The sequence below is a fragment of the Malaya genurostris genome, chromosome 3 (genome assembly GCF_030247185.1).
Source record: "Malaya genurostris strain Urasoe2022 chromosome 3, Malgen_1.1, whole genome shotgun sequence".
In the NCBI taxonomy this organism is placed as follows: Eukaryota; Metazoa; Arthropoda; class Insecta; order Diptera; family Culicidae; genus Malaya; species Malaya genurostris.
This window is the reverse complement of record NC_080572.1, coordinates 121,394,464-121,412,250: the sequence shown is the minus strand read 5'-3', so window position 1 is coordinate 121,412,250 and position 17,787 is coordinate 121,394,464. Positions and strand designations below refer to the sequence as shown.

The window sequence follows — 17,787 nt, the reverse complement described above, 5'->3', positions numbered from 1 at the left end:
TTTTCTGCTTTGGCTTTTTGTTATATTCGGCCTTTTGTGTTTCGGCCATTTGTAAGTCGGCCTTATATGATTCGGCCTTTTGAGGTAAATAACCCTATCGACAATATGGTATACGGCAAAAAGACCGACTCCCAAACAAAACATTGTTTTCTTAATTAGTAGAAGAATAAGGGAACCTATTAATAAGCCCTATACGTTTACTGAAATCATTCGATGTCAGACTGCGGAGGGTATCGTCTCGAGTGAGATCGACCTCAAACGGCATCGTTTATTAGAAGCACAACTTTACGATTTGAATACAAAGGCAGCTTGCAACAGAGGTTAGTAATAATACCACTGTTTCGCCGATCTTAAAATTGACATAGCTTTAAGAAAATCGGCGAAGCGCCGTTTGTCCCAATTCCCAACTTTTAACTGCTTAGCAGCATTGAAAAAATTTGCACTATGTACAGTTCATAATGTTATACCATAAGGCAACTGTTTCGCCGAACTTCAACTAATTCAGCAATGCATTTTCCAAAATAATATACCTTCAATGGCAACATAAAATGTTTTTTTTTCGGAACCATTATTAATAAGAATTATTTTCATTAGATCCAATTGTTTTATGATAATTTCGGAGATTCTCATTTGTCCAAAACTCTAGTATTGCTGAAAACATGGTTCTAAGGCATACAATAAGAGGCAAAAAGTACAAATGAAATTTTATTAAATGTTTAAAATTTTATTAAATGATTAATTTTCGTTAGGTTTCGTTCTTTATTGGAGTTAGACCTGTGCGCCACCACGCCACGCCGCCGTCGCCGAGAATTTCTACACGCCGCCAATTTAAGAAAAATATTATCAGCGATTATCACATTTTATTTATGCCGCCGATTATAGGATGAACCGACGTCAACCGAAGTCAATGCCATTTGATTCAAAGTCTATTTTTTGTCTTTATTTAAATGGTTTTGAGCTATTGGCACATTATTGCAAAACTGAATTCCCGGTAGCGACACCTGCAAATGAAAAATGGAACCAAGAAAAGGAGGGTTCTTCCGAAAATTTTCATATCGGCAGAAGTGATTTGCAACATTTTTTTCGTTTATTCAACACACTAAACTTCATTCGGTATTTTTTCATCTTCTGACGAGTTTAGAACAGCCGAACTATCGAACATTTTCATTGTACTGATAAATCAGTAAAAATAAACATTTGTTGACAGCAGTACCTTAAGGTACCGCTGTGATGAAATGAAAAAATCAGCTAACGAGGATGGAACAGATGAAATCAGTAAACCAATTTAAGTGTGAATAGTACAAATAGATATCAGCAATAAAAGTAAACTCGGAGTAGAAGAAAATCTATTTCAAATTGATTACTTTTATTTTTTTGTGTAAACTACGATTAAACATGGAAAATCTTCAGAAATGTGTGAAATTGGATAAGGTTAGGTTAAGTGTCCTGTGTAAATCAAAATCTCTTCTACATAAGTAACAGAAAAAGGCGGGTGGGTAATGTCAGAGACATAACTGGATGTCGTGAATGCGAAAACAACTGACATGTTCCTTAACACTTCCGAATATCAATTAGTTGATCAATTGTATGAATTATGCAAGCATTCCACTTTTCCACATTTTTTCGCAAAAACAAAGAAGGCTTCACTTGATCTAGATTACTGTGAATTTCACACAGCGAAAAGTGCACAAATCAAATTAAACAGTTCTAGATTTGCACTAAACTGAAGGCATTTCCCTTCGATTTGCGAACAACAAATCCTAATAGTTCCTTAGAGCCATTAGAACGGCTGATTTTGTGTAATGCTCTCCAGCGTTGCTTTTTCACCAATGCAAATGACTGGCAGCTGTGACGTAATCGCTCTTGTCGGAGGCAAAACTAGCTTCGCAAACGACACAAAATACATCTGCTCGCAGTGGCGATAGAATCCAAACTGATCCAATTTTTGTTGAGAGGCTTTTTTTTACCCGATTTCGTTTGTAGCTTTTTCACTAATGGGTGGTCCTAACGGCTATAAAAATAGCAGCATATAGAATTTTAATTGCATTTCATTGAAAGAAACTATCCAGATGCTGTACGGGATTCATTCCTGCCTTTCAGAAGGACCAAATTGTGAAACTCACTACGATATTAAACACTGTTCGGAACATTTTCTCGAACGATTTGTTGTACAGCAGCAGATATTTTGTTTTCTTCCTCAGAACGCGTTCTGATTGGCTGGTGATGGGTCAAATGAGACAGGTTTTTCAATACTGTACTATTGAAATACTTCAATGCTTTTTCTTTACACGCTTAAGTTGAAAAATTTCGATTCTATTGGTAGTTAGATTATATAAATCCTTTCACAGATCACTGAGCTATAAGCTTTAAAAATACGAGAAAGGCAAACGCGCCTTATGAATTATCCCCTTTGATACTCGTTTATACCAAACATTTCAGAAAAGTTTAATTTTGAATTATTTGAGATTATGTCACACAACTGAAAATTTTATCATAAAATTGTGATCATATTTCCGATGGCGTGTAGCAAAAATTATGTTGATTCGTTAGATACAACAAGAGATATTCACGATCAAAAACTTATCAATCTCTCTGAGAGTAAATTTTGAAAAGGCACCCCATAGTAAAGTAAATCGTATTCACGACAAAATGTCTCCAAGACTCATTTAGGTGAGCAAAAAAAAGGTCCCACGACAACCTTTTCTCATGTCTATTCAAGCTAAAAATCAAAATCGGTATTTATCTGTATGATCCGTGAATTATCGGTATTTTGGGAGTATTGCGGTATAGAGGTCAAAAATCTGTATAAATACCGAGAAATCTGTATATCTGGTAACGATGATGGGCACCAGACTTTCGTCAAATGCTAGTTCTTAGCGTCATACTTCATGATGAAATGAAAACCCGCAGACATTTTTTTAGGAATCACAGACTTTTGCAAACCTGTTTGCAGATATTTGTAATGTTTACCTGATATCTTTGCCAGATGGCTTCCATACCGTTTCAATAACAACTGTCAACCCAAAATGACAAAAAATATTAATATTCAGCTAAACACTCACTATGCCGACTCTTCACTTTTCAGAAGTTATAATGAATTGTGATATACAAACGTTATGCCAGGTGACTCAAAGATCGAAAATTCTTTCAAAGCCTCAGTTGACATTGTGGCAATGACATAAAGGTGAGCTGTGCCAAAATAAGTCTCTTATACGAAAAATGTTTATCTCACCTGGAATGTTTGGTATGTTAACCATACCGCCAGCACCGATTGTGGTTAATGATGGCAAATTGGGTGATCCCGCCGACTGTCTGTTGGACGATTGAGCAACACTCTGAACGTTACTGATGATTGGGAGGTTGTCGTTACGTTGAATAGCGGTTAATGGAGGAAGCGTTGCCATTCCTTGTACGCTACTGATGACCGGAAGCGGAGCTGGTTGCGATATTGCTGGTACACCACCTTGTACCGTTGTTATCATTGGCATTTGAACAGTAGAAGGTACAACAGCAGCCGGAGGAGGTTGTGTGTTGGGTGCAGGTGCTCCCGTCGATTTAGGAGCACTGTTTTGAACCGGAATGGAAATAATCAGTGGGCGACCAGCTTCATCCGTTATCTGGATTTGAATGTTAGCCGCGGGATTTGACGATGATGCATTAGTGGCTGTAGTAGCAACCGCGTTCGAAACTACTCTCTGCACCGGTTTTGGATACGACATCGTTTGATTCATGTTAAGATCGGTCGGTTTGTAGTTCAACATTTCCGTGGTATAGTTACATCTTTTGAAAAGATCCGGAGAAACTGTGCAACTCATTGTCTTCAACTCCATGGACTCAATCTTGTTTGGAGGGTAATCCACGCCATCGGGTCTCTATCAAAAGAACGAAATTTCCAATAGTTCATTTTATACTAAACACAAACAACAGAAATAACCAACCTTTTTATTGTAACGGACACAACAGTACAAAGGTTTAGAGCAGTGAGCGTTACTAACGTGCAGTGCCATTGTAGACTTGGTGTTGGCTCCGAACAGACAGTAAACGCATTCGTACAAACCAATTGAATGCAGCAGTAGATGTCGCGCCATGCTTTTCTTATCGATGTTCAGATTACACACCTGACAACAGACAAAGCTTTGCGTATGACCGGCTAAATGAGTCATGTACGCCGATAGGATGTAGTATGATTCCTTGCATACTGAAAATCAAAGAGTTTTTATTGAAACATATTGAATTTTTTACTTCCTTTTAAAATCATGAGCACAAAACAGACACTACTCTGGAACGGTATTCTGTTGATTTTCGTCGAAAATTCATCTGTACTAATTCAAACGCTATCTTTTAATTTTCATTTTTCCCTTACCTGACTACATTAACTTTTATTGATAATTATTTGAGAGGTTTTAACTATAACCTAGGACTTACCAGTAAAAACGGATTGAGCTCTTTCCCCCCAAACAAGGTTATTGTTTCTTAATTGAAATGCCTTGATTCAAATACTCTGGAATCTAATAGGCTCTAAATTGTAGAGCCACAGTTTAAAGTGCACATCTGTTTTAAAAGGAACATTTCAAAGGTGAAATTACATACAGTTTAAGAATAAAATGAGTTACAGACACTCATGAAAACAGGATGCGATCGAATATTGCATGATCAGTTCCAAACTCTCAGCTTCGATGTCGTAGCACCACAGATGCTTTGTCAGACAAGATAAAGTGTATGGATATAGTGTATTGAAAATCAAAGGCCGTTTCTTCACTAACAGCATCACAAATGTACACCATCCAAACGAGACGAGACCTAAGGAAAAGAAGAAAGCATCTACGGCAGAATGTAAAACTTCATTGGCGACATAAAAGCACAGGTAGGCCGGAAGATAACGTACAATTAATCGGGTCAGTAAGCCTACAAAAGACCTCTACATCAACTACCAAGAATGTATGAGCTTTGATGCCTTTCATGGAATGATACTAGGTACTTCTAATCGAGGAAATGATTAGTTTTCCGACGATTGCCAGATCGGTTACGACACTTATTCCGATACCGGATGTGTCAGTCATTTGATCTTCCAACTTGTTCAGTAACCCAAGTAGCACCAACTTGTTCATAAAAATAATATAAAACAGATGCTTTATAATGGTCGCATGACATACACGACGAAACAGGTCGTATTATGATGGTGACAATGAAGTTAAAATAATGTTCCTAATTCACATCACATCATACTGAGTTACAATAAGTTCTGACGTAACTTTTCGGTAACCTAACTTTTACGACATGTTCGCATTGACTGTTTTTGGTTGCCAACTGGTCACCGTAACAAAATGTGACAATGAAAAAGTGACACACTACACGACAAAGTTAAGTAATGATTTCATATCAGTTACCGTATTCGTTATGATTCAACAAAGAAATACAAATACAAATTGATTCAGTTTAAAGAAATTGGGTATAGTTTAGTCTGCGTTTATACGTATTTTTTTGCCGCTATATGTGCGAAGCAAACTTGTTTTATTTTGGGAAGTACATTCTCTCTACCAGAGAGAATATTTGTACGCTCTGTCACGGCTGTGTATGCATGGAAAAACTTGTGTAAATGGCTACCACTATGACCAGTGAATGAAATATTCATTCGATTTCAAAAAATGCATTTTTATTCATTGCGTTTGATCAACTGTTTTAATTATATGAAAAACTAGTATTGATCACAAAAAAAATATCTGAAACCATTTCGACTTTTTAGCCCTAAATTTCATATGATGGAAATAAAAATGAATGAATAGTATTTTGCATGTTGATGTTCTAAAACCCCAAATATTGAAAGCACGCACGTTTTCAATAAGTACAATGATAAACTTCACCATAAATATCGAATAGCACGTAGATTTTGAGTTTAAACAAGATTGAATTCTATATTTTAGTTCTGATTATCGGATACCAATCTCTGGTCATAAATGCTGAATGAGAAAAACATCAACAAATTGTAACTTGACACACACTTATATTTTCTGTTTCATTGTGACTGGTGTGCGCGCTGGATCAAATCAAATATTCGTTACTGAGAACTGGTTTGGCAACCCTCGGTAAGTCCCACAAGCTCTGCCTCTTATGCTTTTCAGGTTACATAGCAGTTATAAAGCATGTAGCAATGTCTTCAACTTCTTCCATGAATTTATTTCATAAAAGTTACTGTCATTGAAGTATAATAGCTTTCCAGCTAGCATAAAATTGTCATATACTTTTTGGTATTTACATACATATGGGACATTTATGCCTAGATTGACAGTGTATCTCTAGGAGAGTCAACCCATTCTATATTCAACTTTGTTCAATAGCCCAATAACAGCTATCAAAATGTTGAATTCGATTTAACCATCTCCAAGAAAATTAAGAGGATAAAATAAAGTGCGGTTTGTCGATTACGTCACTTATACCACAGAGAACAGACATCCAAGTAGTGATTTCAATTTGTGTAAGAAATTTAACGGTTGCTTTAAAAAGCAATTACCAAGTAGCAATTCTCCTGTAGATGCGCTTCAAGCAAACCAGTAATCTCTTATGGGTTCTTTCGTTCGAGCTTTCATACAGTTGATTTTTAACGAATTTTCAATTGTATGCTATACACAGCTGGTTGTAGATATTCATTGTACGGGGACAAGTAGTTATAGACAGAATAATCAAAGAAATAATACCTCACGAATGAGAAACGACATATAAAACCACGATGATTTTACAGTGCTGTTGGATTAATAGATAGCAAGATAGATAATGATATGCATGCACACAAAAAGTATTTTATTTATATGTAATTTAAGTGAAATGCATCGGTTTTCTGCATAAGTTTTTTATTAATATTGTGATAAATTGTTCAACTGAAACATTAAAAAAATCCAAATGCTCAAGTAAAGGTAATCTCGCATTATTGAAACAAGAGAATCTATTCATACAACAATCTATGCTTAACAATAAAATTCTCAATATTCTCTATATTGAGTATTTTACACATTCAAAGTCTATACTGAGTTCTATTTTCTCTTGCAACGGGAGGGATAACTTTGTTGAGCAAATCTTTCAATCACTCAAAAACGATTCTATCGAAATATGTCTAATTTTGATTCCTAGCGTCATTTCGTCATCCTTCGTTCAAAACCCCTACTATTGAGATATGGCTCAAAAATCGACTACACAAAAATATCGATATCTCCGTAAATAGTTGACGGATTCTTACAATCTATGACTTGATATTACGTTTGACACCATATTTAGTTTTCATGATCAATTGTGATACATATTGTCAAAAGAGTACACATTTTTACATAAAAATGTGACATGTGACCAATAATAGCAGCGTTATATCCATAATTTGTACGGTTTAGAGGTAATCGATTATTCCGAAGAACTCTGAGCTACGTATATTTAAACAAATTCCACTCAGGACTGCAGGGTAGTCTATTTTGTTGTTCAATATGTCGGCGAACAACATAGCCCCAGACAAATCAGTCGAAAAAAATCATGTTAGTGTTGGAGGAAAACGGCATCCTCGTTGAATCAAACTATTTGGAATAATTTGAGATTCAATAATCAGCGAAAGATAAGCGTGGACATTCCAAAGAAAGATTCACATAGTTGAAGTACAGGAGCAACATCAGAGGTACAAGAAGGCTGCCTTGTGGAATCCCAGATGAAGCCATAATCTCTTTGGATACAGTCAGCGGTTGGATTAATTTCCAAAACATAGTAGATCGATGACTAAAAACACTACGCTCACAATGTATGAAAAATTTACAAGCACTTGTCGAATTTTATACAGTAAATTGATGCGAAAACAGTATAAAAACGCCAAAAGTTCAGATGTAGGGGAGAGTGTTCGGGTACCGGCACCCTTTTATTTTAAGCTTATTACTTTTTACTAAGTGCACAATATGCGGACATATATACATCAATGGATAGCTAAGGTCCCTAGCTAACAACTGAGTAAGGAATTAAGTTGATTGATTTGATTGAAAACACTTTATTATCAAATTAGTAGTGATTCAACAGGTGTTCGGTCAGCATATCCCTACTAATTCATTTGACTTTTGCTGCCATTTTCAAGTAAAGCTCTTGGAATTCATTGTCAGTTGAATAATCGTATCTAGTCATCTGAAGTTTTGCTTGCTCAGTTTCAAGTGCCCAGTAGTCCAACTGCTTCATTGTCTTCGCTCTTGGTAGTAAGCAAGTTCGAATGAATAGAATTATAAATGAAGTATTAAAAATGAAAACTGAAGGAGGAAACAATTAATTTATGTGTATTCGGTAATAAATATTTCAGCTATCTGGTTTGTTTTTTATATATTATCTTGAACCAATTCGAATATTTACATGAACCTCATTTGAAGGCCGCTATCACACTATTGAAGGAGATATTTTGTTACTTCAAGAGATCAACTGACGGTGGTTAAACTGAGCCTCGATTGGAAAAGAAACGAGTGATGGACTGAATGCTGCTCGTTCAGGCCGTCAGCAAACGTTGTGTGTGTCAGAGAGTGAAGTTTACTGCAGTAGAGAGATCGTCAATGTGTTCCACATTCAGTTTCAATTGAATTGAATGAAGTTTTACTACACTACCAGTGGGCCATGGACAGTATTTTTCAAACGCAAAGAAAAGAAATAAAATTTGATGCGAATTACAAAGGATTTGACATCACAGTTTTCTGAAGTTGTAGAAGTCTCTAAATTTAATAGAGATAAAATTCGAGTTGTTGTTAACGATTTGAAACAGGCGAACTAAATTGTAACCTGTAAATTATTTGCTGTTGAAAATAGAGTTTACATTCCATCGAAGGTGGAAATTGACGGTGTTGTCACTGAAGCAAGTCTGACAGCCGATGATTTACTTAAAAATGGAGTTGGTAGTTTCAAAAAGTCCATGTTCTAGGGAGTTAAGATACACGAGTGCAAGCAATTGTACTCAGCATCTATTGTTGATGGAAATAAGTCTTATCGTCCCTCAGATTCGTTTCGAGTGACATTTGCCGGATCTGCGTTGCTTAGCCATGTCTATATCGATAAAATTCGTCTTCCTGTTCGGCTTTTCGTACCGCATGTTATGAATTGCACGAATTGTACAAAATTTGGGCATAAAGCTATTTATTGTAGTAATAAGTCCAAATGTATCAAATGTCAAGGGCCCCATAAGAATAATCTTTGCGATAAAGATATTGAAAAATGTGTTTATTGTGGGCTTTCTTTAAAAGCACGGCCTAAGCGCACATATGCAGAAATGCTTAAAACAATTATTGATGTCCCCCCACTCGAAACAGAGAACGGTTTTTCAAATATAGAGTCAGAGGAATCTGACACTGATGAAAATAGTGAAGTCACTCCTCAAGGTTCTGCTAAGAGAAAGAAGTCCCCCAGCCCCCTACCCTAATTACCAAAAAGACACCTAAAATTACACCTTCCCCGTGTTAAATCTAAAAAGCCAAATTTAAAAGCAAAAACTGAGCCTCCTGGTTCATCAAATTCACAAACCAATCCAGGAACTAGCACAAGAAAAAACAATAATCCATTGGGCTCCGTTTTACATTCACCAACAGGATTACTGAAGTTTTCAGAAATGGTAGAATGGATTTTCGCAGCATTCAATATTTCTGAACCTCTAAAAACCATCATAACGGCATTCCTCCCAATAGCTAAAACTTTTTTGAAGCAGTTATCAGCTCAATGGCCAGTTCTCTCAGGTTTTGTATCATTTGATGGATAATTTATCATCCGCTGCAACTTTAACATTATACGTCTCGATAGAGACTCTCCGTATGGTTGAGTGCTTTTAGGAATTAAGAAATGTTATTCCTATTATAGATTAAACATTCATTCTACTTTTAGTACAGAAGTTGGTGCTTGTCAAATAAACATTAAAGGATTGCTTCGGTATATATCCCTCCAAGAGCACAAGTTGGACAACGAGCTTAATGAAATGGTCAAAACCCTTCCTGCTCCACGTTTGATTCTGGGGAATTTCAATTCGCACGAAATGATGTGGGGTTCCGTTTACAATGATAACAGATCATCCTTAATATATAATATTTGCGACAATTTCAACATGACAGTATTGAATATGGGTAGCATGACACGGATTCCAAGACCTCCTGCACGTCCAAGTGCTTTAGATTTATCTCTTTGCTCGACTTCAATTCGAAAATACAGATAGTATTTCCTGATTTACACGGTAGCGATCATTTACCAATCATCATCTCAATTAGCAGTAACAAATGTATTGCTAATTCAGTTAATATTCCATATGATAAAAGATGTTAACTGAATTAAATACCAAAGTAGTATCTCAAGTACCTTGAACACAATGGAAGAGCTCCCGCCACTTGAAGAATATGACTTCCTCGTTTGTTCGATTCTGGAGGCCGCAGAACAAGCCCAAACCAAACGATTTCTTGGACCATCGTCTAACAGAAGCCTCCAAACCCTTGGTGAGACAAAGAGTGCTCAGATGCTAAACATGCGAAACGAAATGCTTTAAAGACTTTTTTTAAACGAGGATGAGGAACTTCTCAGAATTTTGAAAAGTTCTTTACTTCAGAAACCAAGTATAAGACAGGGTGGCAAGTGAATTGCCGATTTCAATTTCCCGTTTTTTTTTCGGTTTTCCCGGTGCGCGAGACAAAAAACTCCCGGTTTCTATAACAGGCTCAAATCGCCTATGTTCAGTATTTTTTTGAATATTTCTAGAAATCCCATATCCAAAAAAAACATCGAGAGTTGAGAAATAAAGTATTTTTTGAGTATCTCGATTTAGAAATATGAAATATTGATTATGCCAAGTGCACATAACAATGGGAAGAAATCGTTCTTTGCTTTCTCATATAGATTACATGCAATTACTGCGAAAACCTATTTTGGAACCAAGGCCCGGAGGGTTGAGTGTCATATACTATTCGAATCAGTTCGTAAAGATCAGAAATTGTGTATGTATGTATGAATGTAACGTTTTTGAGCGATCAATTTTCTAAATGGCTAAACCGATTTTCTTGTGGTTGTGGTATGAATTTTATCCCGAACCGACTTCCGCTTGTGAAACTAGGAGATCTGCAGAGTGAAAATATAAGCTCTTTTCTTGATTAGAAACTGTTTCTTCGGTTCGACAGCCTTGGATGAACCATGAATAATATGTTCCCACCTGTATTTGAAAACCTTTGTTTATTTGCTCTTTACTTTTTTGCTTTACATGCGCTCTACCTTGTAGAACAATTTTCACTCAGAGTAAAAATAAAGCTACCGTCGTAATGACGTGGAAACAGAACGCTGCGCATTTTTAATTCGATTTACCGCAATTTTATACAGTCAACTTAAATTGGAAGGCCATCTTTTTGGTCCTTAGGAAGCCGGATATTTTCGGAGTGATTTGAGACTGTTCTTGACGGGTTTTCCACCGGGAAAACTTGAATCTGCCGCGAAAGAGAAACATTCGATCGGACGCTGCAACGAACGAGTGTGTGTGTATGCTGTCGACGTGTTCACGGCTTACCCAATCTGAAGTATTGACCGGAACGCCCGGAATTCGGAATTTGACGAGTTTTCTATGGAAAATCTCGATTCTAGTTTGAAAATACTGAAAAGTTTATCGGAAAATTGCGACGATTAGGTGTACGTGACTGCTAATCTCGAGCTTATGGTGTACATGCTATTTGGATCGAACATGTTCGAACGTGTTCGAATTGCTTTGTGAATGGAAGAAACCGAAACTGACGCATTGCAGTCGATTAGTGATCAACGTTTACTACAACAAAGGAAAAAAGAAACACGCGTAATGGAAGAATCATTCAAAGCTCTCGTTCATCAGAGAGGAGCAGTAAAAGGAAAACTGACCCGAGTGAAAAAAGCACTTATGCATAGTGACGCCGTACCGAACCCGAACATTCGAAATGTGCATTTCCTGAAGTTACATGCGAAGACTGTTGAGAATTGTTACATTGAGTACAACGAATTTCAAAATCAAATATATGCTCTACCCCTTTCTGATGAACGACGACATGAACAAGAAAATCACTATGTTGAGTTCGAAACTCTTCATAGCGAGCTTACGATTCAGCTGAACATTCTACTAGAAGATTTGATGCCAAAACCACAGATACAACCAGGCCCTTCGGCTTTTGGAAATGTGGTTGGACCGATGGTTCCTGTCGTTGCACCACAGCAGTTCATTCCGCCGTTGACAGTTCCATTGCCCACTTTTGATGGAACGTACGAAGCATGGTATTCATTCAAAGCCATGTTTCAGACCGTTATGGCACGATACGCTACAGAATCACCAGAAATAAAATTGTACCATCTTAGAAACGCCCTTGTTGGAAAAGCAGCTGGAATAATCGACCAAGATGTCATCAATAACGGTGATTATGACGCTGCCTGGGCGATTTTGATTGATCGATTTGAAGATAAACGCTTGATAATCGATAAACACATCGATGCTATCTTCTCTCTACCAAAAATCTCGAAAGATAGTTCAATCGAACTTCGCAGGATGGTTGACGTTTGTGTCAAAAATGTCCAGGCATTGGAAAACCTTGAACGCGCTGTTGACGGTTTGGGAGAACAAATGCTGATCAATCAGTTAGCATCGAAAATGGATCGTGATACGCAAAAAGTTTGGGAAACGAAACAAGGCCCAGGAGAGTTGGCATCCTATTCGGACACTATTGAGTTCCTGAAACAACGATGCAGAGTTATGGAAAAAGTGGACACAAACAGTGTTAAAGTGGAAAATACAAAGGCTGTTCGGCCGATGAATAAATCAAAGACATTAGTGGTTTCGAATGAACAAAAGTGTGCAATGTGCAACAATTCTCATGAACTCTATAAGTGCGAAGAATTCAAGAAGAAGAGTATCAGTGATAAATATGGATTGCTTCGAAAGTCTGGATCTTGTTTTAACTGCCTGGGAAGAGGACATCGCACTGCCGATTGTTCATCGATGAGTACATGTCGTAAGTGCAACAAAAAGCACCACACGCAGGGTTGTTACGGTCGCGCGGATTTCGCGGTTTTCGCGGATTTCGCGGATTTGGCGCGGTTTCCGCTATAATTTTGATGCTATGGCGCGGATTTCGCGCGAATGTCAAAAACCATCATTCCACAAAATTCTTTGCAAATTTTCGAAGCTTGTGAGTTTTATGAAACCCTAAAAAATTAAAGTTGGGCGAACGTTTCAGCAATTGGTCTAGATGGTTGAATTTTCACCTTGATAAAACTAAAATTTACTAGAAGGCGGTTCTAGCCAATGTTTTCTTCAGTGGACAAAATTTCGATTTTATGCTTTTCGATCTCGAGTGATACAAGTTGCTATTTCAACATTTTGCGCTCAAGGATATTGATATCAGATGGAAGATATAGTCTTAATGATAATACATTCAATAATGCAGGGAATGTAATCAATGGAATGCGATTCTTCAATAATATGGTAACAAATTTTGTGAATGATAAAAATCGCATTCTTGAGGCAAAATTTACACGACATGCTTACGAAGCGAAGTCTGACAATAAAAGAAACGAAGAAGCTCAGAGATTCCATCTGTGGTGATAAGAAAGTGTTCTAATAATTTATTGGTTCCACTATCCAACATTTTCAATTGTTCTTTGCGTTCTGGATTTTTTCTCTGAAATATGGAAGAAATCCTATGTGAACAAGGGTATGGTATCCAACTACCTTGGAATTGTTGCTTTGTGCGCTGTATCGAAGCTGTTTGAAATTATAGTTCTGGATTTTATAACACATAGTTGCTCTGACTACATACTACATATCAGAGACTCAGCTTGGATCCATGCTTTCAACTTTCCCTGTTGAGTTCGACGAAATCAAGCATCACATAACGATCTCCAAGTTAAGTAGACTGGGATTAAACGGATCATTTTTAATTGGCTTCGATCATATCTAACTGGTAATGAAATGATAGTGAAAATAGGAGCCTGTACAACCTCACCATGTGCTGTTATATCTGGAGTTCCTCAAGGAAGTCACCTTGGACCGTTCATAATTTTATTGTATCTCAACGATCTAAATTTTTCGATCAAGTGTATGAAACTTTCGTTCGCCGATGACTTTCGTATTTCATATTTCAAAATGGTTTAAATGCCACTAAATGCTCCGTCGTCTCTTTTTGTAGCAAAAAGTCTGTATTCAAGTTCGACTATAATATGCCACAAACTGTTCTCGAACGCGCATCGTCTGTTAAGGACCTGGGTGTTCTGGAAACCAAGTTAAATTTTAAAGCACACAGAGCTTTCAATTGTTACAATTTGACATTCGACGTCGTAGTTTTCCTATTTTTTCTTCGGATTCCCTATGTTAGAACTAATTATGGATATAACGAACTCATTGCTAGCATGTGCCGCATATTTAACAAATGTTTCAATTCATTCGACTTTCATTTATCACGTAATGTTATCAAGAAATCGTTTCTTATGTTACTGTCTCATTAGATTTAGTTGCTATAGAAGCACTAGATTTAAGGAAATGTATCATTTGGATAATTTTGATCTATTGATGCAAAAGATGAGGAGGTTTTATGCCTGCTGGAGAACAAGTTTGACAGAAACTAATTCCAGTGGGCTTTTCCCTGATCCAAATAAAAGAATAAAAGATGAGGAGAAAAAGAAAGTCATTGAGAGTAAAATCTGACAACAGAAGAAGGGGCTATTATAATTGAAACTGAAATTGAAAAGAGTGAATCAGATCATCCTGATGTGGTCTACCTTAAAATTCTTTTTACCAATAAGGAAATGTTTGCCGAGCAAAAAGATGTCGAAGCAAAAAAAATATATTCGATGAAATCTGTTTCACTTCTTTCAAAATCACAATTGTAAGCATTTTTATTTTTACTGTAACATTTTCCGTACATCAGAGAGTATTAATTAAGGATCAAGAGTAAACCAAGTTAACTTGTGTTGGTAATTTGTGTATTCCGTACATTTTATTCAGCACGTTTGTCATAGATTGATATATGCAGTGCAACGAGTTTATTAAAGTGGCCTGCAGGACTGAGTTTCAAACAATCGCTTTTAACATTAATTTATTCTCAAATAAATGTTAAGCCTGACATTTTGTATGAAATATCAGTTTGGAACAATTTTTCACCGACGTTTGATGGAAAATTGCTTACATTTTATGAATGTAGAATTTAATTCCCTAATAAAAATAGTTGGCAACACTGCTTCAAAGCATTTGTATTAGATTGCGCTACACAAAATAAACAAAACTAAATATTTTCTGTTACAGAAGTAGTTTTCCGGAAAAATAAATAGTTTTACGACAACATGTCATTTCCATTGCTTTCCGCATGTTAAATTAAAGGTTCCTATTTTACGGGTTTACTTAAAGAAGCTACGAAAAAAATTGCTGCAAGAGGAAATCCACATAGGAATGTGTTTGTTGCTAATCAAATGTGTCAGTGGAAGCAAACTGAAACTGAGATAATTTTTCTCGAGCAGTTTTAAGAAAAATCGAAGAGTTCTAGACTAAGACACTTTTCTTGAATTGCAATTTTAAGCAGAATGAACTGATTAGTTTATTTTTCAACCATATGGAAGATTTATTGATTTAAATCAGGAAAAGAAGCGCCGGAATTTGTTTTTACGCACATATTGTTGATATTACTCATACGCTTGCAAAAAATCTTGCTCCATAACTAAGGACATCGAAAAAGATGGACAATAAAAATAAAATCGTTTTCATGGGGTTTCTCGAAGTGACATGCTGTATGCGGACTTATTTATTGTGTTCATATGACAAACTTATGCAGATTTTTAAATTATATTTATGTGAATTTTCAAGTACTGCGTAAAGTATCACCTGCATAAAAACAGTTGTCTAACGCTTCACTCGAATATCGCGCGTTTTAATTTTCAACTTCGCGCGGATTTCGCGCGTTTTAGTTTTCGACTTCGCGCGGATTTCGCGCGTTTTGATTTCGAAATTTTTCGTAACAACCCTGCACACGTTACTGCATCCGGAAGAAACAAAGACAGAGACAGCTGTAAACCCATCACTTGCCCCGCAGAAAAAATCAGAAGGAGGTTCTCGAACAGAACCAGCAACAGATGGTGCTCCTACCGTTGAGCTGGTAACAAAACAACAAAATGTGGTACTCTGTGCGTCGTCTAATCAATCGGAGAGGCAAACTCTACTCACGACCGCAGTTGTTTTAGCCTATGGCAATGATGGCTTTCTCCATTCTTGCAGAACGCTCATCGACTCATGCTCAGAACAATTTTGTAACTGAACGATTTGCCGCACAACTGGCGCTTCAGAATCACTATGCGAATTATCAAGTCAGCGGTTTGAATGGAGGCACAACAAAGATTCGCAAAGTAGTACGCACAAGGATTAAGTCTCGAGTTACAAATTATTCAACCGAACTTGAATTGTTAATAACCCCGAAGATTACAAGCGATATGCCGGAAACATCGATCGACGTGACAAACTGGAACCTTCCAACGCACATTGCGTTTGCGGACCCTAACTTTAATAAACGTGGTCGGATTGATATGCTGCTAGGAGCAGAAATTTTCTGGGACTTGATCAAATCAAAAAGAATTAATCTTGCTGAAAACCTTCCTCCGATTAGAAGCACTGAATTAGGTTGAGTGGTCGGAGGTGTGATACCTGAACACACACCGGTCATTGCGCGCACATTTTGTAACGTCGTTGATCAGAATGATTTCAGTAACCTACTTAAACGCTTTTGGGAGATCGAATGTGCCGAAGAATTACAGCGAACGTCTACTGCGACTACTGATGATTGTATACAACATTTCAAGAACACTCACCAACGAACAACATCCGGACGGTTTGTAGTCCGTCTTCCCTTTAACGAGCGGAAGAACGAACTGGGAAGTTCACTTCAGATGGCAACCCGACGATTTTTATCTCTCGAACGACGCTTGGATCAATCCCCTGAATTGAAGGCTGAGTATACCACATTCCTTCGTGAGTACGAGAAACTCGGACTCATGAAATGCATTGAAATAAACCCGAACGAATGTCCAGGATCAGCATACTATTTATCACATCATTGTGTGTTGCGACCAGATAGCGCCACAACTAGGCTGCGGGTCGTATTTGATGGTTCGGCAAAAACTTCGACAGAAGTGTCTATCAATGATACACTCATGATTGGCCCAATCGTTCAAAGCGATTAGACATCTATACTACTGAATTTTCGCTGCTATCGATTCGTGTTTACAGTCGATATATCGAAAATGTTCAGGCAAGTTTTGATGAATTCTGAAGATACGCCTTTTCAGCGCATACTATGGAGTGATGATCGCTCACAACCTTTAAAGATCTTCGAACTGCTCACGGTGACATACGGATTTGCTTCATCGCCGTTTCATGCAACGATGGCACTCTCTCAGCTAGCCGATGACGAAAGGAAGGAGTTTCCACTTGCTGCACCCGTACTAAGGAAATCATTTTACATTGATGATGCCCTCTGCGGAGCGCATACAATCGAAGGGGCACAGTCATTGTGTCAAGAACTGTTGAGTTTACTTAAGCGTGGTGGCTTCAATGCACATAAGTGGTGCTCAAATGATCCCACCATCCTACAGGAAATTCCGAAACACCTCTGGGGTACTACTTTCGACGTTGAAGATGCATTTAATATGGAAATTGTAAAAACTCTTGGAGTAGTGTGGAATGCTCCTCTCGACTGGTTCTCATTTCGGATTCAGCCACTTGAAGAACCAATCCAGACAGTAACTCGCAAGAAGGTGCTTAGTGAAATAGCAAAATTC

The 17,787-nt window shown here is 37.3% G+C and overlaps 1 protein-coding gene across 1 annotated transcript in view; it reads right to left on the bottom strand.

The window, feature by feature from the left end:
• Positions 1 to 17,787, bottom strand: part of LOC131433950 (uncharacterized) — an 86,112-nt gene that overhangs the window by 4,458 nt on the left and 63,867 nt on the right. The window contains exons 11-12 of the mRNA XM_058600570.1: positions 3,939 to 4,198; positions 3,233 to 3,872 (exon numbers count right to left, since the gene is read on the bottom strand). Of these exons, the coding sequence (XP_058456553.1) occupies positions 3,233 to 3,872; positions 3,939 to 4,198 (900 nt within the window). The remainder of the gene's footprint in view (positions 1 to 3,232; positions 3,873 to 3,938; positions 4,199 to 17,787) is intronic.